This window comes from Oncorhynchus kisutch, linkage group LG8, assembly GCF_002021735.2.
Source record: "Oncorhynchus kisutch isolate 150728-3 linkage group LG8, Okis_V2, whole genome shotgun sequence".
Lineage (NCBI taxonomy): Eukaryota > Metazoa > Chordata > Actinopteri > Salmoniformes > Salmonidae > Oncorhynchus > Oncorhynchus kisutch.
This window is the reverse complement of record NC_034181.2, coordinates 20,416,541-20,441,691: the sequence shown is the minus strand read 5'-3', so window position 1 is coordinate 20,441,691 and position 25,151 is coordinate 20,416,541. Positions and strand designations below refer to the sequence as shown.

Sequence of the window (25,151 nt, the reverse complement as noted above, 5' to 3'; positions counted from 1 at the left end):
GTGTCTCTCTCTCTCTGTCTGTCTCTTTCGCTCTCTCTCTGTCGCTCTCTCTCTCCTTCTCTGTCACTGTCTCTCGCTGTGTCTCTCTCTCTCTCTGTGTGTGTGTCTCTCTCTTTCTCGCTCTCTCTCTCTTTCTCCGTCTCTCTCCTCTGTCACTGTCTCTCGCTGTATCTGTCTCTCTCGCTCTCTTTCTCGCTCTTTCTCTCTTTCTCCGTCTCTCTCCTGTCACTGTCTCTCGCTGTCTCTCTCTCACTCTCTCTCTCTTTCTCACTGTCTCTCTTTCTCGCTGTCTCTTTTTCTCACTCTCTCTCTCTCTCTCTCTCTCTCTCGCTCTCTCTCTCCTCTGTCACTGTCTCTCGCTGTGTCTCTCTCTCTCTGTGTGTGTGTGTCTCTCTCTTTCTCGCTCTCTCTCTTTTTCTCCGTCTCTCTCCTCTGTCACTGTCTCTCGCTGTATCTGTCTCTCTCGCTCTCTTTCTCGCTCTTTCTCTCTTTCTCCGTCTCTCTCCTGTCACTGTCTCTCGCTGTCTCTCTCTCACTCTCTCTCTCGCTGTCTCTCTTTCTCGCTGTCTCTTTTTCTCTTTTCTCTCTCTCTCTCTCTCTCTCTCTCTCTCTCTCTCTCTCTCTCTCTCTCTCTCTCTCTCTCTCTCTCTCTCTCTCTCTCTCTCTCTCTCTCTCTCTCTCTCTCTCTCTCTCTCTCTCTCTCTCTCTCTCTCTCTCTCTGTCTCTCTGTCTCAATTCAAGGGCTTTATTGGCATGGGAAACATATGTTAACATTACCAAAGCAAGTGAAGTTGATAAACAAAAGTGTAATAAACAATCAAAATGTACAGTAAACATTACACTCACCGAAGTTCCAAAAGAAAAAATAAATTTCAAATTTCAAATACAGTGTTGTAAAGATGTGCAAATAGTGAAAGTACAAAAGGGAAAATAAATCAACATAAATATGGGTTGTATTTACAATGGTGTTTGTTCTTCACTGGTTGCCCTTTTCTTGTGGCAATAGGTCACAAATCTGGCTGCTGTGATGGCACACTGTGGTATTTCACCCAGCAGATATGGGAGTTTATCAAAATTTGGATTGTTTTCAAATTCTTTGTGGATCTGTTTAATCTGAGGGAAATATGTTTCTCCAATATTGTCATACATTTGGCAGGAGGTTAGGAAGTACAGCTCAGTTCCCACCTCATTTTGTGGGCAGTGTGCATATGCATGTCTTCTCTTGAGAGCCAGGTCTGCCTACGGCAGCCTTTCTCAATAGCAAGGCTATGCACGCTGAGTCTGTACATAGTCAAAGCTTTCCTTAAATTTGGGTCAGTCACGGTGGTCAGGAATTCTGCCACTGTGTACTCTCAGTTTAGGGCCAAGAAGCATGCTAGTTTGCTTAGTTTTTTTGTTGATTCTTTCCAATGGGTCAAGTAATTACCTTTTTGTTTTTGTCATGATTTGGTTGGGTCTAATTGTGTTGCTTGTCCTGGGGCTCTGTGGGGTCTGTTTGTGTTTGTGAACAGAGCCCCAGGACCTGCTTGCTTAGGGGACTCTTCTCCAGGTTCATCTCTCTGTAGGTGATGGGTTTGTTAAGGTTAGGGAATCGCTTCCTTTTAGGTGGTTGTAGAATTGAACGGCTCTTTTCTGGATTTTGATAATTAGCTGGTATCGGCCTAATTCTGCTCTGCATGCATTATTTGGTGTTTTACGTTACACTGTACATGGAGGATGTTTTCGCAGAATTCTGCATGCAGTCTCATTTTGATGTTTGTGCCATTTTGTGAATTCTTGTTTGGTGAGCAGTCCCCAGACCTCACAACCATAAAGGGCAATGGGTTCTATAACTGATTCAAGTATTTTTTGACAGATCCTAATTGGTATGTCAAACTTTATGCTCCTTTTGATGGCATTGAAGGCCCTTCTTGTCTCTCAGATCGTCACAGCTCTGTGGAAGTTACCTGTGGCGCTGGAGTTTAGGCCGAGGTATGTATCGTTTTTTGTCTGCTCTAGGGCAACGGTGTCTAGATGGAATTCGTATTTGTGGTCCTGGCGACTGGACCTTTTTTGGAACACCATTATTTTGGTCTTACTGAGATTTACTGTCAGGGCCCAGGTCTGACAGATTCTATGCAGAAGATCTAGTTGCTGATGTTGGCCCTCCTTGGTTGGGGACAGAAGCACCAGATCATCAGAAAACAGTAGACATTTGTCTTCAGATTCAAGTAGGGTGAGGCCGGGTGCTGCAGACTGCTCTAGTGCCCTCGCCAACTCGTTGATATATATGCTGAAGAGGCTGGGGCTTAAACTACACCCCTTTCTCAACCCCCAGCCCTGTGGAAAGAAACTTGAAGAGAAGACTTTGCCTTCGTTCTGGTTTGTTTGGTTGTCAATAAGGGTATGCAGGGTAAATACGTGGTCTGCCGTACGGTAATTTGGTAAAAAGCCATTTTGACATTTGCCCAGTACAAGGTTTTCCCAAGGTTGCTGTTGACGTATATCCCACAGTAGCTATTGGGGTCAAATTTATCTCCACTTTTGTGGATTGGAGTGATCAGTCCTTGGTTCCAAATTTTGGGGAATATGCCAGAGCTGAGGATGATGTTACGGAGTTTAAGTATAGCCAATTGGAATTTGTGGTCTGTATATTTTATCATTTCATTTAGGATACCATCAACCCCACAGGCCTTTTTCGGTTGGAGGGTTTGTATTTTGTGCTGTCGTTCATTCAATGTAATTGAAGAATCCAGTGGGTTCTGGTAGTCTTTAATAGTTGATTCTAAGATTTGTATTTGATCATGTATATGTTTTTGCCATTTGTTTCTTGTTAAATAGCCAAAAAGATTGGAGCAGTGGTTTATCCATACATCTCCATTTTGGAAAGATAACTCTTTGTGTTGTTTGTTTTGAGTTCTTCCCAGAAGTGGTTAGATTCTATGGATTCTTCAAATTACATTGAGCTGATTTCTGACGTGTAGTTCCTTATTTTTCGATAGTGTATTTCTGAATTGTTTTAGCGATTCACCATAGTGAAGGCGTGGGCTCACACCATAGTGAAGGTGTAGGCTCACACCATAGCGAAGGCGTGGGCTCACACCATAGTGAAGGCGTGGGCTCACACCATAGTGAAGGCGTGGGCTCACACCATAGTGAAGGCGTGGGCTCACACCATAGTGAAGGCGTAGGCTCAGGTTACCTGGGTCTCTATGTTTTTGGTTGGTGTAATGATCGTATTTGGAATGAGGTGAGGACTAAACCAAACTGATTGACATCAGGAAATTCAGCAGTCTGACCAGGCTGATCAGAGTCATTGCCTGGGTTTGGAGAGCCGCAACGAGATGGAAAGAAATGTTGACCAAGAATTCAGCCTCAGACAACTGTGTGGTGTGCAGAAAGGCCAGGGCCAGAAAGTGCCAACAGATCATGAGTGACCTTCCATCCGAGCGGATAACACCAGCCAGACCATTTGAGTACACAACAGTGGACTTATTTGGACCGTATGAAGTCAAGGATGAGGTGAAAAAGAAAACCAAGCACAAGGTGTGGGGTATTGTCTTCTGCTGCATGGTATCCAGAGCTATACACACAGATGTTGTCAGTGACCAGTCGACTGAAGGCTTCCTACTGGCTTACCAAAGATTCACGGCACTGAGAGGGCATCCAAAGAAATTGTGGTCAGATCCTGGAAATAACTTTATGGGTGCCCTCAAAGAACTCTACCTCTTCTTGGATCAACTAAGTAAATCTGAGCTTGAAAATGAAGCTTCCAAGCATGGGACAGGATGGAGCTGGAAAATGCACCCAGCAGACTCCCCTCACAGGAATGGAGCTGCAGAAGCAGCTGTTCGTACTGTGAAGCAGGCTTTGCACAACCTGGGAGGAGAAGGACTCTTCACATGGAGTGAGTTTCAAACATTTCTCTACACGGCTGCTAACCTTGCCAATGAGAGGCCCATAGATGCAAGAACTCAAAGCCGGGAGGACTGCATAGAATACATCAGCCCAAATTCCCTTCTGCTTGGACGGATTGGACCCAGAGGAGATCTTGGATGCTTTGATTTTGAAAGCTACACATACAAAAGATTGAGAGCTATCCAAACAGAAGTTGACCGGTTCTGGAGGAAGTGGAGTCAGTTAGCTGGGCCCAATCTATTCGTGAGGAGTAAATGGCACACGACACATAGGAATGTGGCTGTTGGAGATGTTGTCTGGCTGGCTGACCAAAATGCCTGGAGGGGTCACTACAAACTAGCCAGAGTCAGTGTCAACTTTGACAAGAAGGGCATTGTCAGAGATGTGCATGTCAGAACTTTTCCCAGCTACCCAGTCCCAACTGTGAAGCCTGCTCAAGAGAAGTCAAAGAAGCTCTCAACTAAAATACCTGCTAGAGTTCTTCATAGGGATGTCAGACGCATCATTGTTTTACTTCCTGTTGAAGAAGGAAAAAACCTGATAGCTGAAATCGAACCTGCCCCAACACCGAGGTCCGTGCGACATCCTTGGGTTCAAGAACCAGGAGGTCAAGTGGGAGGTGTTACGTCAAAAAACAGAACACTCAAAACATGAGCACAATGGCAGCTCTTCCTTTAAAGAACTCCAGGCCTCAAGAGGGCAGATAACCCCAAAACACGGATGGAACTAGGAATTTGAACCAGGATTTCTGGAGGGACTACTTTTACATGAGCACCTGGCAGATAAGCATGGGTATAAAATGTTTGGGCTTAGCTTTGCTTGGGTCCTCAACATACAAACAGCTCATTGTTCAACCCCAAAGACGCAACTGGTATGTAATGTTTGGAATTATTTATTATGTTGCATCCAGTGCTTAGCACAATTTACTTGTTTAACTCTGGTAGGAGTGGTGACTTCTTTTGTGGATATTTTCTGACTGCAGAAGTAATTGCTTGAAGTGCTAGATTAAACTGTTTAAATGTTTACTTTATTCAAAGCCCTGCTTTGTTGCTGTGTCATGCATTGTTTGTGTAAAATAATGCATGTTTATTCTCTGTTTAAGGTTATCAAACTATTCCTATTCCCTATTCCTCTGTCATTCAACTACTCTATTCAACAAATCAACTGTTTCAACATATTCAACAAATGGCATTAAAACCATAAAACACTAAAAAGGAATGGAGTTGTCCCTTTGCATCCTTCACGTGTTGAGCAAGCCGTTTAAGTTTGGGCAGAGCTGAAATAATTATAACACCTAGACAACTTGACAGTTGGCTCAATTTTTTAGTTCGACCTGTGTTTTTGGGTTATCTGCCCTCTTGAGGCCTGGAGTTCTTTAAAGGAAGAGCTGCCATTGTGCTCATGTTTTGAGTGTTCTGTTTTTTGACGCAACAATGACAAAGTGAAAACATTGTGGAAATGTATAAAAAATTTAAAACAGAAATACATTATTTACACAAGTATTCAGACCATTTGCTATTGAGCTCCGGTGCATCATGTTTCTGGCCAAACTGAGTTATTGGGGGAGAAGGGCTTTGGTCAGGGAGGTGTCCAAGAACCCGATGGTCATTCTGACAGAGCTCCAGAGTTACTCTGTGGAGATGGGAAAACCTTCCAGAAGGACAACCATCTCTGCAGCATTCTACCAATCAGGCTTTTATTGTAGAGTGGCCAGATGGAAGCCCCTCAGTAAAAGGCACACGGCAGCCCCCAGGCACCGAAAGGACTCTCAAACCATGAGAAACAGGGTTATCTGGTCTGATGAAACCAAGATTGAACTCTTCAGCCTGAATGCCAAGCGTCACGTCTGGAGGAAACCTGGCTACAGTGAAGCAGGTGGCAGCATCATACTCTGGGAGATGTTCTTCAGTGGCAGGGACTGGGAGACTAGTCAGGATTGAGGGGAAAATGAACAGAGAAGAACATAGAGATCCTTGATGAAAACCAGCTCCAGCGCTCTCAGGACCTCAGACTGGGGCAAAGGTTCACCTTCCAATAAGACAATGACCCTAAGCACACAACCAAGATAATGCAGGAGTGGCTTCGGGACAAGTCTCTGAATGCCCTTGAGTGGCCCAGCCAGTGCCCAGCTTCAACAAAGTCTTGAGTAAAGGGTCTGAATATTTTTCTAAAAGTGTTTTCAGTTTTTAGTTAGTTTTTTTGAGTTAGGCTGTAACATAACAAAATGTGGGAAAAGTCGAGGGGTCTGAGTACTTTCCAAATGCACTGTATATAGTAAGGAAATAATGTCACCTACAGTATACATTTTTGCTGTGGGGAATAGAATAGGAAGGCTGTCAACAGCACTGCTCCCCAATTCTTTTTCTGGTCCCCTTCACCTGATGATGTACATCAAACCAAAGGCTGTGAAGGTGTGTGTGTGTGTGTGTGTGTGAGAGAGAGAGCTGTGAAAATGAATGGCAGCTTCAGCTGAATGTGTAAATCCTCCTATCACCTCACAATGTAGCTGCTGTGAGAGAAAGACAGAGAGAGAGAGAGACACACGCAGGAGAGATAGATCAAGAGGGAGAGAGAGAGACAGACAGACAGACAGAGAAAGAGAGAGAGAGACAGAGATTTGGGGTCCGCTCACCAACCAAGAATTCACCAAATGTGACACACCAAATTGAGAGTCTGCATGCAGAATTTTGCAAACATATCCTACGTAAAATACAACGTAAAACCCCAAATAATGCTTGCAGAGCAGAATTAGGCCGATACCTGCTAATTATCAGAAATCTGATAAGTCTCCCAGTCCCTGAAGAACATCCTCACAGCATGATGCTGCCACCACCATGCTTCACTGTAGGGATGTTGCCAGGTTTCCTCCAGACGTGACGCTTGGCATTCAGGCTGAAGAGTTCAATCTTGGTTTCATCAGACCAGAGAATCTTGTTTCTCATGGTCTGAGAATCCTTTCAGTGCCTGTTGGCAAACTCCATGCTGGCTGTCATGTGCCTTTTACTGAGGAGGGGCTTCCTTCTGGCCACTCTACAATAAAGGCCTGATTGGTAGAGTGCTGCACAGATGGTTTTCCTTCTGGAAGGTTCTCCCATCTCCACAGAGTAACTCTGGAGCCCGGTCAGAGTGACCATCGGGTTCTTGGACACCTCCCTGACCAAGGCCCTACTCCCCCAATTGCTCAGTTTGGCCGGAAACACAATGCACCTGAGCTCAATAGCAAATGGTCTGAATACTTATATAAATAAGGTATTACTGTTTTTTATTTTTAATACATTTGCAAAAAATAAATAAATAACATTTTCACTTTGTCATTATGGGGTACTGTGTGTAGATTGATGATGAAAAAAATATTTAATCATTTTTAGAATAAGGCTGTAACATAAAATGTGGAAAAAGTCAAGGGGTCTGAATACTTTCCAATTGCACTGTACAATTTCAAGAATGACTGACCTTCATGTCTTAAAGTAATGATAGACTGTCGTTTGTCTTTGCTTTTTTGAGCTGTTCTTGCCATAGCCATATTTGGTAAAAGACCAAATCCGTATTATCTTCTGTATGCCTCCCCGACCTTGCCACAACTCAACTGAATGGCTCAAACGCATTAAAAAGGAAAGAAATTCCACAAATTAACTTTTAACAAGGCTCACCTGTTAATTGAAATGCATTCCATGTGACTACCTCATGAAGCTGGTTGAGAGAATGCCAAGAGTGTGAAAAGCTGTCAACAAGCCAAAGGGTGGCTACTTTGAAAAATCTCAAGAAGAATCTTGTATAAAAACTTTTCTGGTTTATACATGATTCCATGTGTGTCATTTCATAGTTTTGATGTCTTCACTATCATTCTACAATGTAGGAAATAGTAAGTATAAAGAAAAACACTTGAATGAGTAGGTGTGTCCAAACATTTGACTGGTACTGTATATTATTGCCTTGCTGTATAAAGGCACTTGACTTTGTCTTGTACATTCACCCTCTGAATGGCACACATACACAATTCATTTCTCAATTGTCTGAAGGCTTAAAAATCATTTTTTACACTGACTGAAGTGGATTTAACAAGTGACATCAATGAGGGATCATAGACAGACCAGGTGAAAGCTATGTAATGGAAAGAGGTGTTCTTTATATTTTGTACACTCAAGTGTATATACAGTATATACTTAGGAGAGCAGATCTAACTCGCACAACTCCAACTCAGCCATTAAGGTGCTGCACCCCGTCCTTTCACAACTCTCCAGAACAGATCATAGATTAATGTAACTCTTTCACATCATCCGTCTTCTCTGTTTCCTAGCTGGTTGAGTCGTGAATGCCCTTGACAATGTTTAAGAACGGCAGACAACGCTGGGAGATGGTGTTAATGAATGAGAGAGGCTCAGATCCAATGATCCAGCAATACAATTCATGTAAACCTCCAAAGCCCCCTATAATAAAAGGAATAACTTGTTCAATAACATCTAAACCGCTACAGATCTCTACAATACAAAGAATAATCTATACAATAACATCTAAACCGCTACAGATCTCTACAATACAAAGAATAATCTATACAATAACATCTAAACCGCTACAGATCTCTACAATACAAAGAATAATCTATACAATAACATCTAAACCGCTACAGATCTCTACAATACAAAGAATAATCTATACAATAACATCTAAACCGCTACAGATCTCTACAATACAAAGAATAATCTATACAATAACATCTAAACCGGAATAGGGGGCAATTTGGGACGCACTTAGTCCCCCCCAAGGTCATTTGTTGCTTCTGGTGGTTGGCGCTAAGAGGAGAATATGGAATAACCTCGAGTTGTGAGACAATGGAATTTTCTTTAATATTTAACCAAAGTTGCTCTTGAGTGGAGACACAATTAGAAGAAACTTGGAATCAATAGTGAAGGTCAAGAGAAAGGGCAACAGAACGATAAACAGTAGAATGTCTTTGTCTGTGTTTTATCTACCCAGGGGGTCAACCCAGGGGGTCAACCCAGGCGGTGCCTTAAGTCTCTGCTGCTCTGGAATAACATTGATCATTTCCATTACATTTAAAACATAGTTAGACTTTGCTGCTTTAGGGTTATTATGAATTGTATGAATAATGACTATACAATGTATACATTTAACTAGAACTAGAACTGGTTGAATTCTACCCTGTTTATTGTATCTGATTGGTGGTGTTAGTTCATAAGAAAGAGGTTATGTAGCATGGACAAGGGGTATTTGGAAATGATAACCATTGTGGAAGAAGGAATGTATGTGTGTGTTTAAAGTAAGCAAAGAGAATCCTTAACCTATGTTTGAACCGACCCGGCTATAACTCTGTGAAGATTAAATAAGACAGCGAGAGCCCCTCCAGGTTTTCCGTATCTGGGAGGGACTGGAACTGTCAGCTAAGTGGTAATAAACTGTGGTGAGACTTCAGGAGATAATCCAGATATAGTGTGTAATGTATGTGCTTTAGTGGGTTGGAATGGACTTTTGAAGATGCTTTGTCCTTGTCGGAGAGGAGGAGGGACATTTAAAAGGCTATCACGATATATGTGATATATAAACTGATGTACATGGTTTTTTAAGGAGAGCTCTCGGGAATAAACACTTAATTGATTTGGAGACTGATCTTTGTCTATTTTATGCAAATAAGAATCTTACAAATTCTTAGAAACGGACAAAGTGTTTTGCTTTGTTTGAATTGAATTGGTTAATAAACATATAGGAATTAAATTCCTCTAAAAAGGGTACATTAGCTTTAATAAATATTGAGAGAATAGTAAACTGTAGGGGAGAGTGGGGTAAACTGAGCCAAAAGCGTAAGTTGACCCAACCTTGTTTCTAGGAAACCATACACAAAAAGTAACAATTTGACAACATTTGGGAAGAGGTCATCATTTTATGGAGTATGTGAAGGAAGAAACCACGTGGAAAAAGTGGCAAGCAAAAAAGGAATTTCACCAAGTCAAATGAATTTATTGTGTTAGAAGTTTCATGATGCTAGTGTCTGAACCAAAGTTGATCATTTTAAGATTGTTCTATACATCAGCTGGGGGTCTCTATAAGCTACAATATGAGTTCCTAAACCTAGCATGAAAGTGCATCCTTGTATCTGTGTTGGCTAATATAGTTACAATGTTTGCCATGGGGTAAATTGAGCCAATGGCAAGTTGAGCAAATTGGAGTGTTTTCTTCCAAGGCATAATGCAAGGCAATATTACCATCCACCAGGGTGGCATTGTTTATTAATCAGAAACAGATACAAAGTTATTCCTCTTCGTGACTGAGATAAGGTTTTCACAACTAAAGTTTTGCTTCACTAGATTTTATTTAACTATGCAAGTCAGTTAAGAACAAATTCTTATTTACAACGACGGCCTAGGAACAGTGGGTTAACTGCCTCGTTCAGGGGCAGAATGACAGATTTTTACATTGTCAGCCCGGGGATTCAATCCAGCAACCTTTCGGTTACTGGTCCAATGCTCGAACCACTAGGGAACCTGCCGCTCTAACCACTAGGCTACCTGCCGCTCTAACCACTAGGCTACCTGCCGCTCTAACCACTAGGCTACCTGCCGCTCTAACCACTAGGCTACCTGCCGCTCTAACCACTAGGCTACCTGCCGCTCTAACCACTAGGCTACCAGCCGCTCTAACCACTAGGCTACCTGCCGCTCTAACCACTAGGCTACCTGCCACTCTAACCACTAGGCTACCTGCCACTCTAACCACTAGGCTACCTGCCACTCTAACCACTAGGCTACCTGCCACTCTAACCACTAGGCTACCTGCCACTCTAACCACTAGGCTACCTGCCACTCTAACCACTAGGCTACCTGCCACTCTAACCACTAGGCTACCTGCCACTCTAACCACTAGGCTACCTGCCACTCTAACCACTAGGCTACCTACATGCTCCACTGTTTTGATTGGTGTAATGTTAGCTAAAACCCACAAGTGTCTATCCAGATCATGAAAAGGCTCCTGTGAAAGAGAATTCATGGAACTTATAGTTACACGCCATTTACGGCGTGCATGATCATGAGCAAAGTAATTGTAGCCTATCATTTCACTTCCCCTGTGAGAACCATGAGCACGAGCTGACTTGGCTTTGCTGTACCTCAGCCAAAGCCTGCCAACCGCCTACCTACCTAAGGTTGCACGGTGTCCATTACAATGTAGAATAACGCATATCAGCTATCTTTCAAAAGTTATCCATTTTGCTGGAGCTTCATCTTATTCTAACTATTTCTATGGCGGATTCGCGGCTGCAATTTATGGAAGATGACAAAAGTTTTAGATAACAATAGATGGCAAAGTCAAAGATGGGCCAGTGGTTTCCGTCTGAGGCAAAGTTATCCCTAAAACCAATGCATAAGACAAATCCAGCTCCGGAACCGCCATAAAGCCAGCTGGCTAATCTTTTGAATATGGTGTGGTCAAAAAGAAAACTGCTAATAACATTACCTAACTAGATACGGTTAGCCTTCTAGCTAGCTACACTGATGGCTGTCAGTGCCCTATTACTTGAGGTTTATCAACTCCATGTGGAAATTCCCAATTCGTGCATATGTATAAGTAGCCATTGTTATTCTTTGGAGGTGGAACCTAAACATGCATTTCCTCTATTGGACAGGAAATTATGTTGAAATAGAGGCGTCCTTTAAGCCTGTTAAAAGATGCTTAAATAGATTAAAAGACACAAAGAAAGCCATTGTGATAGTGTTGAATTGTGTTTGGGAAAGAAATATTAACATGGTTTTAAAAAGGTAGTGGTAATATTTCATTCAGTATAGAAATTTCTAAGACACTAGAGAGATTACATTTAAGACATACAATATGCCACACTCCCATTCCATGAATTAAACGTTGACCTACCAGCACCATCACCCAGTCACAGGACCACGTCACCCACTTACCCCAAGGGGGTTCAAGTTATCGTGTCCCGCAGCTCAACTTACCCCATAGACCACTTTTTTCAGACAAGCTGTTTTCAAAACCATAATGTTTACATTATCTGATTATTTCCAGGGATACACAAAATATATCTTTGTTAGAAAGAATAGTAGATTTCCCTTTTTGGAGTGATGCTGAATGTAGACCCTACTCTCCCCTTTCTTTACACAGAAAGAAACAAAGTATCTTTGTTCCATGTTGCTTTTATTCACTAATACACACACACTCTGTCACGTTCTCGTAATGATAAGACCAAGGCGCAGCGTGATAACAAAACATTCTTCTATAATAAACAAACAAAACAACTACACGTGACGCTATACTAAACCGAGTGCTGACATGCAAATACACAGACAATAACCCACAAAACCAAAATGGAAAATGGCAACCTAAATGGGATCCCCAATCAGAGACAACGATAAACAGCTGCCTCTGATTGAGAACCAATTCAGGCCACCATAGACCTACATTTACCTAGCAAACCAAAACCCCATAGATGTACAAAAAACCCTAGACATGACAAAAAACACACATAACACCCTCGTCACACCCTGACCTAACCAAAATAATAAAGAAAACAACGATAACTAAGGTCAGGGCGTGACACACACACACACACACACACACACACACACACACACACACACACACACACACACACACACACACATGCACACTCAGTCTGACTTTCTCTCTCTTTCTCTCTTTCAAACACACTTATAAATGAAACTCACAGAATTTTGTAGTCACAGCCACTGTATTCGGGCCACTCGATGTAACAGATGATTCGTCCAGGGAGCTCCTCGGTCACTGAGTAGTAGTATTGAGGGAAGGCCAGAAGCAGAGCCAGCACCCAGATCACCCCCACGATCACCTTGGTCTCTGTGGATGACATGCGTTGCTGCAGGGGGTGGATGATGGCAGTGTACCTAGGAGGAGAGGAGAGGAGAGGCAGCAGGGGCAAACACATGTTCAGTCCTGGGGGAAGATACAATGGGAAGATCTACAAGCACACACACACACACAAATGATCACACACACACACACACACACACACACACAAACAAACTATGTCTTACTATACTTCTGAGTACTTTGTGGGGACAAACAATTATTTCCCATTCAAACATTTTATTTTCCCCAACCCTAAACTTAACCCTAAAACTAACCCTAACTCTTACTCTTACCCTTACCCTTATTCTTACCCTTAACCTAATCCTAAAATAGCAATTTTTTTAAATGAAGACCGGTAAAATGTCCTCCCCTCTGTGTCCTCACACACATACACGCATGCACGCACACACAAGCACACACACACATCTACACACACACTGAAGGTATTGATAAAACATTTTCCATTATTTTCCTCTGAGCTTCAGGGCCTCCAACAATGCAATGTGGATGTTACAATTTCAGTTCGACTCATAGACTACGTCTGCCTTTTGACAGAGTAAAAACTTATCGTCATCCTGTGAATACATTTTTCTGATAAGAGAAAATCATACTGTAAATTGGTCTCCTTTGAATCGTACCAACATAATAATTAATCCAGACATTATCAGACCTTTGAAATGAAAAGAGGCTCTATGGAAGTCAAAGTATTTATTTTCACCACCACTTTAGTATCATTCTCTCTTAGATTGATAATCATGCAGCACCTAATTTCAGTCGGAGCACATACTGTACTGAGTGCATGAATATGTCCCAAATGGCACCCTGTTCTCTATATCCCTCTAACTCACCTCTGGACCTGGAAACCAGGTCCAATGCTTTTTTTATTGTTCCCCTCTAATCAAGGACTGATTTAGACCTGGGACACCAGATGGGTGCAATTCATTATCAGGTAGAACAGAAAACCAGCAGGCTTCGGACCTCATTGGGAAAGAGTTGAATACCCCTGCCTTATATCATGTACTACCTTTGAGTCCCTGGTCAAAAGTAGTGCACTATATGGAATAAAGTGCCATTTGGGATGCAAACCCACTAAGTCCCATTCCATCAATAGGCTACTGACGTCACACTTCGAGAGCAGCATATCAAGCCGCACTTGAGAGGAAATGCTAATTCTTCCCCCTGGAGTCGATATATATCTGCGCTGAAATCTAATTAGCACAATAATTTAATCGCTGACTTTAAGATAGAGACTTCTGGGTTTTTGCATGGACTGCGCATCTCAATCCACTGACTGCGCCGGTGTTGGCCGTTTGGCTCTGCAGTGGAAAACGACAGACTTTCAACGTGTTTGTGAGACCAGGACACAGGTCTTCTCACGGAAACGTCCGTAAAGTCAGAACGTTTTGAGCTAGTAAATATTTGTAAAGCTGAGACTCTCACTAATACGAACGTGTCATCCATTTTGGTCCATCGGCGTACTAACTCTGTACAGGTCTTCTCACAAAAAGTCTGTAAAGTCGGAACAGTTTGAGCTAGAAACGATTTGGACACAGTTCTGAAAAGCGGAGACACAAGCTTCACAGTACTGGTCCCAAGATCATCCGGTAACTGGAAGTGAATAGGATCTTTCAACCAAAAAAATGTCCCTGTGCTTTTCTATATTTCTAAAATACAGGAAACATACTTCAAAACATACTTCCTTTTGATTTATTTTTTGACTATCTCAACTCAAATCAACGTTTAGTGGTCATGTAAACAGATTTGCAGGTGCAGCAAAATGCTTGTGTTTAATACCTGTCACGCCTGCTCCCACACCCCCTCTCTGGCACTCGAGGGTGTCAGGCTGCCCTTCATTACGCACACCTGTCACAATCATTACCCGCCGCTGCATAATATTGGACTCACCTGGACTCCATTACTTTGTTAATTACCCCTCTTTATCTGTCTGCTCCTCACGTTATTCCCTGTGTCAGCATTGGTGTGGTTATTTTTCCCTCGTCCAGACGCTGTTCCTGTCCTGTTTCATGTCCGTTGTTCATTAAATTTTCTCCTTGTACCTGCTTCCTGTCTCCAGCATTGATCCTCACAATACCTAGCAATAATACAATAAACAATACGCACATAATCCATACAAATAAGAAATATCAGAAGGAGCAGTGTCAGAGACTGGTTTTGCAATGTCTTGTTTTTGCCATGTATGAATGTGTTATTCAAAGTGTTTCTATGGGCTAATAGCAGTAAGACCAAATTCAATGTTTCATCAAATAATAAAAACTATCTTTTTGCTGATACCTACAGGGATCCTAAAATTTGAAATCAAATAGCTAGATGGTATATGGTATGACCACCTCAACAAAAACTAATCTGTTAGCTTAGTAGATATCGCTATCTAGAGGCTTAGACACTAGGGATTATACTGGGAGATCTAATCAACATCGTAATCCAAATAATAGCCCCTTTTAATCTGCTAATTGGATTTCTGCCAATAACCAAATTGGGGGAGAGATGATACTTGATTTCAAAACACTCCCAGCAGTCGACACAACTATTTGTCCCATTTTGACTCTCTGCTATGCTATGCTCGGCTCGTTCCACTACCACATGGCTAGGAAACTTGTATCTTGTTCCAATTGAGACTTGCAATGCTGCTTCTCCATGGTATGAGTTTAGTTTAGAGGTGTCTCTGACAACACTACTTGAAGAGCCTATATACAGTAGATGCTATAGAGTAATGGCTTTTGAGGCTAGTGTGGGTTAGATACTGGTGACTGTCAGTTTGTTTACTTTTCACCAATGGCATGCAAATGCATAGATTTACATATTGTATGTCTACATGAACAAACAACAAACACATAACCACTGTCTTTATTTTTTATTTTCATACCCTTACTACATCATGGAATCATTGTTTAGCGAATCCTTTTCTTATTTTCAAAGGGGAAATTCGATCTGTATTCTGTAGCTACTACTTGCCCCCGAGTGTCTGCAGCCTCGCTCTTTGTCTCAATTTCTTTCACACCTGTTTCGCACCTCACTTTCTTTCTCTGTGTTCTACCTGCCTTTGTTGTGAATGTCTTTAGGCAATAGCAGGCAACACTGGAAGATGGTATGAATGAATTAGAGAGGCACAAATCCAATGATCCGGCAATAACATCTAAACCACCAAAGCCCCCTACAATACAAGGAAAAATGCAATCAAGCAAAAGGAAGATTTTGCCGTCAGGGTGCTCTCATCTCATAGAGAGCTCGCCATGGAATAGGGTCCTGCAGAGGGGCCAACACCATTGCATAATATCCACATCAACAGATGGGAGGAGATGTGTCCCGGTGGCAGACCTGGGTTCCAATACTTATATCAAATAGTAAATATGAAACATGGCTTTGGGACAAGATACCCCCCATGGCTATCCAACTCAATGGATTCTCCATTCACCAAGCGGATAGGACATTGGATTCAGGGAAATCGAGAAGGGGAGGGGTATGCCTTTTCATCAACAGCAAATGGTGTGCTGACTCTAACGCAGTGGATGTCTCGACCCATCTTGGTATACCTCATGGTCAAATGCCAACCCTTCTACATCTCAACTGTGTGCTGCTGTTATCGTGACTGTTATACATTCCACGTCATAACAAAAATAACAACAAGCTGTGGCACTAAATGAACTGTACGAGGGTATAAACAAGCAGGAAATCATGCACACGAAGGCCTTTTCTTCTTGCCAGTGATTTTAATTCCACGTCATTAAGACGTGATGAAAACTTCCATCAACATGTCTCCTTTGCCACAAGGGGCGATAAAGTTCTAGACCACTATTACTCTACCCATAAGAAAGCATACAAGGCACTCCCTCGTCCCCCCTTCGGCAAATCAGATCATGACTCTATTCTCCTGCTTCCTGTCTACAAGCAGTACCTCAAATAGGAAGTAACCTTGACACACTCTGTTGAGAAATGCTCCTCCGAATCAGAGGCTATGCTACAGGACTGCTTTGCTAGCGCATCAATGAGCTAACAATCGCCGTCACCAGCTTCATTAGGAACTGCATCGCCGACGTTGTCCCCACAGTGAAGGTTCGCTGCTTCCCCAATCAAAAGCCCAGGATTAACACAGAAGTTGACGCTAAGCTAAAGGAAAGGGCTACCACACACAAGGGTATTGCAGACAACCCTGAGGATACGGCTGAGGACATGAATAAGTACAAGAAGTCCCACTACAACCTCCCCAGAGCCATCAACCAAGCAAAAGGACAATAAAGGAACAAGGTAGGATCTATTACATAGGCTCTGCCACCAACCACATGTGGCAGGGGCAACACGCTATTACAGATTACAAAGGAAGACACAGCCATGATCTGCCCAATGATGCCTCTCTACCAGGCGGGTGTGTGCTTAGTCCCCTCCTGTACTCCCTGTTCACCCACGAATGCGTGGCCATGCACAACTCCAACACCATCATCAAGTTTGTTGACGACACAACCGTGGTAGGCCTGGTCATCGGCGACAATGAGACAGCCTACAGGGAGGAGGTCAGTGATCTGTCAGTGTGGTGCCAGGACAACAACCTCTCCCTCAAATTCAGTAAGAACAAGGAGCTGACCTTGGACTACAGGAAATGGGGGAGATGAGCACACCACCATCCACATCACTGGGGCTGAGCTCCCTGACATCCAGGATCTCTATACAAGGTGGTGTCAGAGGAGGCCCCTAAAAATTGTGACGCCAGCTACCCAAGTCATAGACTGTTCTCTCTGCTACTGCATGGCAAGCGGTACCAATGCACAAAATCTGGAACCAACAGGATCCTGAACAGCCATAAGACGGCTAAATAGTTAAATAGTTAACCAAATAGCTACCCTGACTATCTGCATTGACCCCTTTGTGACTCATCACACACGCTGTTGCTACTGTTTACTATCTGTCACTCTATTCCTAGTTATATGTTCATATCTACCTCAATGACCTCATACCCCTGCACAACATCTTGGCACTGGTACCATGTGTATATAAACAAGTTATCCTTACTCATTGTGTATTTATTATTACTTGTATTATTTCATTCTTTACTTTTCTATTATTTTTCTGTTTTTTCTTTATTTTCTGCATTGTTGGGAAGGACCTGTAAGTAAACATTTCACTGTTAGTCCACACCTGTAGTTTACGAAGCTTGTGGCAAATAACTTTTGATATAATTTAACACGACACACACACACACTGCTGCTACTCCTGATGCCTAGTCAACTTACCCCTATATCTATCAATCCCTACCACTCCAGTATTCCTGCATAATATAAATATGGTATTGGAACTGAACCTGTATATAGCTTACTTACTTCTCGTGTTCTTATTATTTATTTTTCTTGTGTTTTTGTTCTACTTTACTTTATTTTTTTACTTTATTTTATATATATTTTATATATATTGATATTGATTACAGCACTGTTGTGAAAAGAGCTTCCAAGAAAAGCATTGCGCTGTACTCGTGCACGTGACAATAAAACTTGAAACAAAACATTGGCTATAGCCTGTCTGGAGTACCAAATGGATGGGGTCTGGAGTACCAAATGGATGGGGTTTACAGTTTTGGGACAATTATATTGGTCAATTAAGCAGCAAGGTCAGTCAAGCACATACAGTTGAAGTCAGAAGTTTACATACACTTAGGTTGGAGTCATTAAAACTAGTTTTTCAACCACTCCACATATTTCATGTTAACAAACTATAGTTTTGGCCAGTCGGTTAGGACATCTACTTTGTGCAAGACACAAGTCATTTTTCCAACACAAGTCATTTTTCCAACAATTGTTTACAGACAGATTATTTAATTATAATGCACTGTATCACATGCACTAAGTTGACTGTGCCTTTAAACAGCTTGGAAAATTCCAGAAAAAGAAGTCATGGCTTTAGAAGCTTCTGTTAGGCTAATTGACATAATTTGAGTCAATTGGAGGTGTACCTGTGGATGTATTTCAAGTCCTACCTTCAAACTCAGTGCCTCTTTGCTTGCCATCATGGAATAATCAAAAGAAATCAGCCAAGACCGCAGAAAAAACATTGTACACCTCCACAAGTCTGGTTCATCCTTGGGAGCAATTTCCAAACGCCTGAAGGTACCACGTTCATCTGTACAAACAATAGTACGCAAGTAGAAATACCAATAGACCACGCAGCTGTCATACCTCTCAGGAAGTGGACATATTCTGTCTCTTAGAGATTAACGTACTTTGGTGCGAAAAGAGCAAATCATTCTCAGAACAAGAGCAAAGGACCTTGTGAAGATGCTGGAGGAAACAGGTACAGAAGTTTCGATATCTGTCACGTCCTGACCTTTATGTCTCTGTTTCAGTTTGGTCAGGGCGTGAGTTGGGGTGGGCATTCTATGTTTTGTGTTCTATGTTTTCTATTTCTATGTGTTTGGCCTGGTATGGTTCCCAATCAGCAAAGGAATTGGAATTGGAATACAGTGAATTATAAGTGAAATAATCTCTGTAAACAATTGTTGGAAAAATGACTTGTGTCATGCACAAAGTAGATGTCCTAACTGACTTGCCAAAACTATAGTTTGTTAACAAGAAATGTGTGGAGTGGTTGAAAAACGAGTTTTAATGACTCCAACCTAGGTGTATGTAAACTTCTGACTTCAACTGTATATAGCATCTCTAAAATCTAAAACCTTCAGTTAATGTACATCGTACCAGCTCCTTCCGTGCCTCCAAAGAAAAACAAGCCTGATGCCGGTAAAAAAAAACTATTCTCAGCTTGAGCTTCCTTATCAAGTTCTCTACATGAACAGTGAAGCTCAGCTAGTCATCCACCCACACACCCAAATATTTTACACTTTTACTTGCTCCATAGTATGTCCAGCCAATGTAGCAATTACATGATTTCTAACATGAAAATACCATGCCTTTTGTTTTACCCAAATTTAGAACCAGCTTTAAATCATACAGGTTATGTTGTATGATGTTAAATGCTCTTTGGGAATTTTCAAAAGCTAAAGATAAACTACTACCACTTGAATAAATAACAGTATCATCTGCATAAAAATTAACATCTACTGTTTCAATAAGATCCCCAATGTTGTTGATATGCAAAATGAACAACAATGGGCCCAAAATAGAACCTTGCGGAACACAATGTAACTCCTTGTCAAGAGCACAGTGGATGTCATTTAAAACCTTCAATGTTGCTGAAACAGTACCGTGGTCAAACCTACAACCTGATTGCATTCCATTTAAGATGTTGTTTTCTTGGAAGTAGGCCTTTAGCTGCCTACTAACTAAGGACTCCGGTGCCTTTGACAATACAGACAATCTTGATGTGGGTCGATAGTTGTCAAGTAGCGAAGGATCTCCACCTTTCAGGAGAAGCAGTACAAAATTAGATTTCCATATCTTGTGGATTTCCTTAACATCAAGGGTAAGGTTAAAAATACATGTTAAGGGGGAGCAATGATGTCTGCAGCTAGGTGTAGGAAGTGGGGGTCTAGTTCATCAGGGCCAGGGGATTTTTTTCCATACATTTCTTTCAGGGCTCTGAAACAGAGAAGGATGAAAAGGAGAATCTGGTGAAAGAGTGAGTGCACAGGGGTGTCAGGTAAATTCATAGGGGGCACCAATTCTACCTTTGACCTTTTCAAATAAACTCCCTGCATCTAAAAAATGCTGAATCAAGGTTTTCAGAATGGAGGTTCTCCCATTTACAATCTGTGTGTCTACCAACAATTGTTTGGGAGGCTGTGTATCTTTTTTTGCACTACAAACCTTTCACTACTTGCCAAAATGTGGATGGATTATTTAAATTATCTGAAGTAGATTTCAGGTAGTGGTCTGCTTTCAATTTACGGATCATAGCCAAGACATTTAAAAGCCATCCAATCATCTGCCTAACCAGTCCCTCTTGCTTTAGCTCACATAGCATTTCGTTCCCTTATGATTTTTGTAAATTCCTTAGTAAACCAAGGGTTCTCTCTGACCTTAATCCTGATTTTTTTGAAAGGGGCCCATTGCATACATCCTGGAATGCGTTATGGAAGTAAGAAAAGGCTAGTTCAACATCAGGGATTAATTCCAGTCTATTCCATTCAATGATAGATACATCATGTAGAAAACCTTGAATATCAAACCGCTTCTAATTTATTTTCTTATTAATGACAAGTGGAGATTTCTTAAGAATTGTACCATCTCTCACACAGGCAATAGCACAGTGATCACTTATGTAATTTGCTAAAATACCAGAAGCATTAAAATAATGAGGAGTATTGTTTAAGATCAAATCAATCAAAGAGGATTTCAGAGGATATTTTATATTCAACCTACTTACACTGTTGACAAACTGAGTGAGATTATGGGTATTGCATAGAATTTAGAGATGATCAGAGCTAGATGTTAACATGTCCTGATTCAGATCACCCATCAGGACGAACATTCTGTGATAACAATTTGAAAATACAATCCAGAGAGCCAACAGTAGCCGGTGGAGGTCTATAACAACAAGATACAACAATATTTAAAGATGAGCCAAGGTTTAGGTTCAAAGACAGATATTGAAATTGCTTAGGTTTAGTAACAGAAGTCAGAACGACCACCGAGAACTTGTCTTTTATGTATATAGCAACATCACCACCCTTAGATTTACCATCTGTACGAAAAACATTGTAACCATTCATGCCAATATTTTTGTCTGTAAAATATTTTTTGAGCCAGGTTTCAGAAAGCATAAATACATCAGGGTCGGCAGTTATTATCCATATATTCACAAAATCAAGCTTCGGCAGAAGACTTCTTACATTCATATGCAAAAACTGCAGGCCACTCTGACTACTTAATTCGGCAGGGGTACAAAGGTCAGGACCTGGGTTAGATTGCACATTTCCAGACAGTAGAAGCAGCAAGATAATGGCTAGATCGAGGGTTACAACATTTGGATTTACAGAGAGCACTTGAACGAGAATCCAGAGTCACCAGAGTCTTTAAAGCCACATATTTCAGATGTGTGAAGTCCAGAGACATGGTACCAAGAGAACAGTCCTGACATTTAAGAGCAAGAGTCCCATTTCTCCCATATTGTTTGGGAGAAATGTGCATAGTTCTCACGTGTATTTACGGAGCAACGGGCTCTAAAAGTATCGTCAACATTGTAAAAGCCAAGGGTAGACAACAGAAAAATGAACAACAGCAACATGTTGGTTTATAGCCCTAAGAGTCACTAATCAAATAGTCCAACCGCAGATCAATAAAAAAAAGTCAGCAATCACATGGTCTACCAGGGTCTGGACTGGAGGTAGCGCTACCGCATTGACCCCAGACTTTATACGTTTGACCCCCAGCACTGGGGGTTCATTCCCTGCATACTCCTTACTTATCTCCATTCACTTCCCTCTAACTCTCCCTATTTCATTCCTTCAAATTAACACATACAGAATGCTGTTGTCCTTTTCTATATAAAGCAATAAGATGAAGATGGGTGAGAGAGATGCAGATTCAGTGATTTGCCAAATCACAGTGAGTCAGGATTAGATGAGTGGAAAGTGAATGAAGAATCACGGACACAGTAGTCTGACTGCCTAAGCATTTGGTACAATTGGGTTAACATGCAATTTAACGTGCTTTAAAGTGCTTTGCAGTACCTACCCTATGTTCACACACACACACACACACACACACACACACACACACACACACACACACACACACACACACACACACACACACACACACACACACACATACACATACACATACACACACACACATACACACACACACAGTGTCACCCACACATGCTCTCTCACACAAATATATACACACACAAAAAGGTGGCAGGGCTTGTCAGTGTGTTTTGGTTTGGCAGGCTGAGGATCTGACTGTGTGTACATACTTACCAGGGTGTCTTCACTGGGAGCCGGAGAGTCAGACAGCATTTTTGAATTTTGCAACACTGAATGTTTTAGCACCCACCACAAGCTGCTGGGGATATTGTCCATCGTCGACACACACCCATACAGATATACTCAGACAGGCAAACGCATGCACTGACAAACAGACACAAATACACACAAATGCATGCAGGCACACACACATTGACAGACGGAGGAAGGAGGTAACAGAGACGCTACATGATAGACCTTACCAGTTACGTTTTGCATACAGGAGTGTATACATGATCACTGGCTCATTGAGTTTGTAAAGATAATGTGTTCATGAAGAGACAGGATTCATTAGGCAAGTTAATTACAGTATGTGGTTGAATAATGATGAATGGAGAGCTGACTACTAGCTTAACCCCTGTGTGTATAAGATTGCTCCGCTCACAAGCAGTGTGTGTGTGTGTGTGGGGGGGGGGGGGGGGAATACGGACCCTGCTCAAAAGTAGTGCACTATATAGGGAATAGGGTGCCATTTTGGCCAACATTGGGGGTAAATTCAGATCAGTGTGTGTTTGGAGCGTGTCTCTCTGTGACCGTTCAGCACCTGACATGAAGCCTGCTCTCCCTACTCCAATTCCTCTCTGGGCTCATTTAATTTTAAAACACTGCAAAGGTCAAGTTCATGCAGACTCTACTGGTAGAAAAGCAGAGATATCCAGGCATTACAGACTATTACTGCTGGAGAATGAAGTCAGAGGACAAATCAGACACCAGCATTCACATGAGAAGGGCTTATCTCACAAACATAAATTTAGGTTAATTATAACAGCCATGTGATGGGTGAGTCTGTTTAAAAGCAAAAGCCTGGAGATAAACAAAACAGTGAGGTCAAACACACATTCACACATATACACGCGCACATGCATGCACACACACGAAGCAACACATCCACGCACGCACATGATTGCACACACACACAACATATCACAGCACTCTAACACCACAGCCTCTGTCACCTTACATCAATACATAACATGAACACATCTACTATATACATTATTATTAACATCAATCATCTATGGCAGTTGCTGATTGACATACCCTAAATAACCGTTTGAATTGCAGTGCACAAATTAAATATATATTGATTGGTTGGTTTGATCGATTTGATGAAGGATGTAGTAGCAGCGGCAGTAGCATAACTCCAGAACAATTTTTTTTTATGAATACATTACTAGCTATATAACATGTCTGTGTAACCTATGTATAAATGTTATTGTCTTAATCCTAATATGTTATAACATAGTTATTAGGCTACTAATAACTTGGTGACTGGATTCATGTGCATTATTGTTATTATTAAAGTGCATTTTTGTTCTGTTTGATTTATTGTCACCATAAACATACATTCTAGCCTTTGGATTAAATTCACATTTGTTACATCAGTGTGAAACATAAGAAGCTGCGCATTGAAACGTTTCCCCAAACAGAACTCACCTGTCCACCGCTATCGCAGTCATAGAGTATATACTAGCGAAGACAGCAGCGACGGGGAAGAAGTTGTGAAAGCGACAGTACATCAGCCCGAAGTACCACTCGTTGTGCACGGAATAGATGAAATTGATAACGGTGTTGAAGGCAGACATAGACGCTTCAGCAAACGCGAGGTTCAACAGAAAATAGTTGGTCACAGTTCGCATTCGTTTATGCGCCATAATGATCCAAATTACTACGACGTTACCCACCAGAGACACAGTAACCATGCAACTGTAGGCGAATGCCCATAGCACAATTCTCCAAACGGGTTGCACAAACTGGTTCCAGTCCTGATCAGTTCCATTGACCCCTGAAGAGTTGGTCCAATTGCTTGGCAATTTTAAATCAGTTGTGGTGAACAAGGGATCCATTTTTTTGGTGTTCTGCTGGTGACAATAATATAATTAGTCCATGCAACACCTATGAAATGTACACTAATCAACCAGTTACTGATTGAATAAATGGTAAGATATCATCTTGGAGAATGCTGATGTCTTTCAATTTAAACTTTCTTCGTCATTGCCATCCTGACGAATTTGGCACCCCTAAATTAGACTGGTAACATGATGCAATGATCACTGAAAAGCAGCTCACACAGAGAACATTTAGAATAACCCGCAATTATTAACCATGTAATTTGGATAAGAAAAAAAATGTAGGTGTTCCCTGGTACATGGCGTTCAAAGGAGCACCTCTTCTCCACCGCTGCAAAAAGACACAGGACGTGAAAGAAGCTGTTCCTAGACTTGACTCCACTCTCCAGCGCTCTACTCCGTACCCTATACTCTTGGCTCATTGAGGTGCTCTCTCTCTCTCTCTCTCTCTCTCTCTCTCTCTCTCTCTCTCTCTCTCTCTCTCTCTCTCTCTCTCTCATACTTAGCACGCGTACGCAAATATCAGATATTTTCAGCAATTGTATATGGTAACGGGAAACGTTCATGGACTAGACAACTTGTTCAACAAGCCCAGCATAGTTTAGCAAATTCATAAATGTCTAAATTTA

The 25,151-nt window shown here is 41.7% G+C and overlaps 1 protein-coding gene across 1 annotated transcript in view; it reads right to left on the bottom strand.

The window, feature by feature from the left end:
- The window catches only part of LOC109894931 (substance-P receptor-like), a 38,828-nt gene extending 13,942 nt beyond the window's left edge, over positions 1-24,886 (bottom strand). Inside the window, exons 1-2 of the mRNA XM_031829767.1 lie at positions 24,110-24,886; positions 12,585-12,779 (exon numbers count right to left, since the gene is read on the bottom strand). Coding sequence (XP_031685627.1) covers positions 12,585-12,779; positions 24,110-24,519 — 605 coding nt within the window. The 5' untranslated portion in view covers positions 24,520-24,886. The remainder of the gene's footprint in view (positions 1-12,584; positions 12,780-24,109) is intronic.
- Between the last annotated feature and the right edge of the window lie 265 nt (positions 24,887-25,151).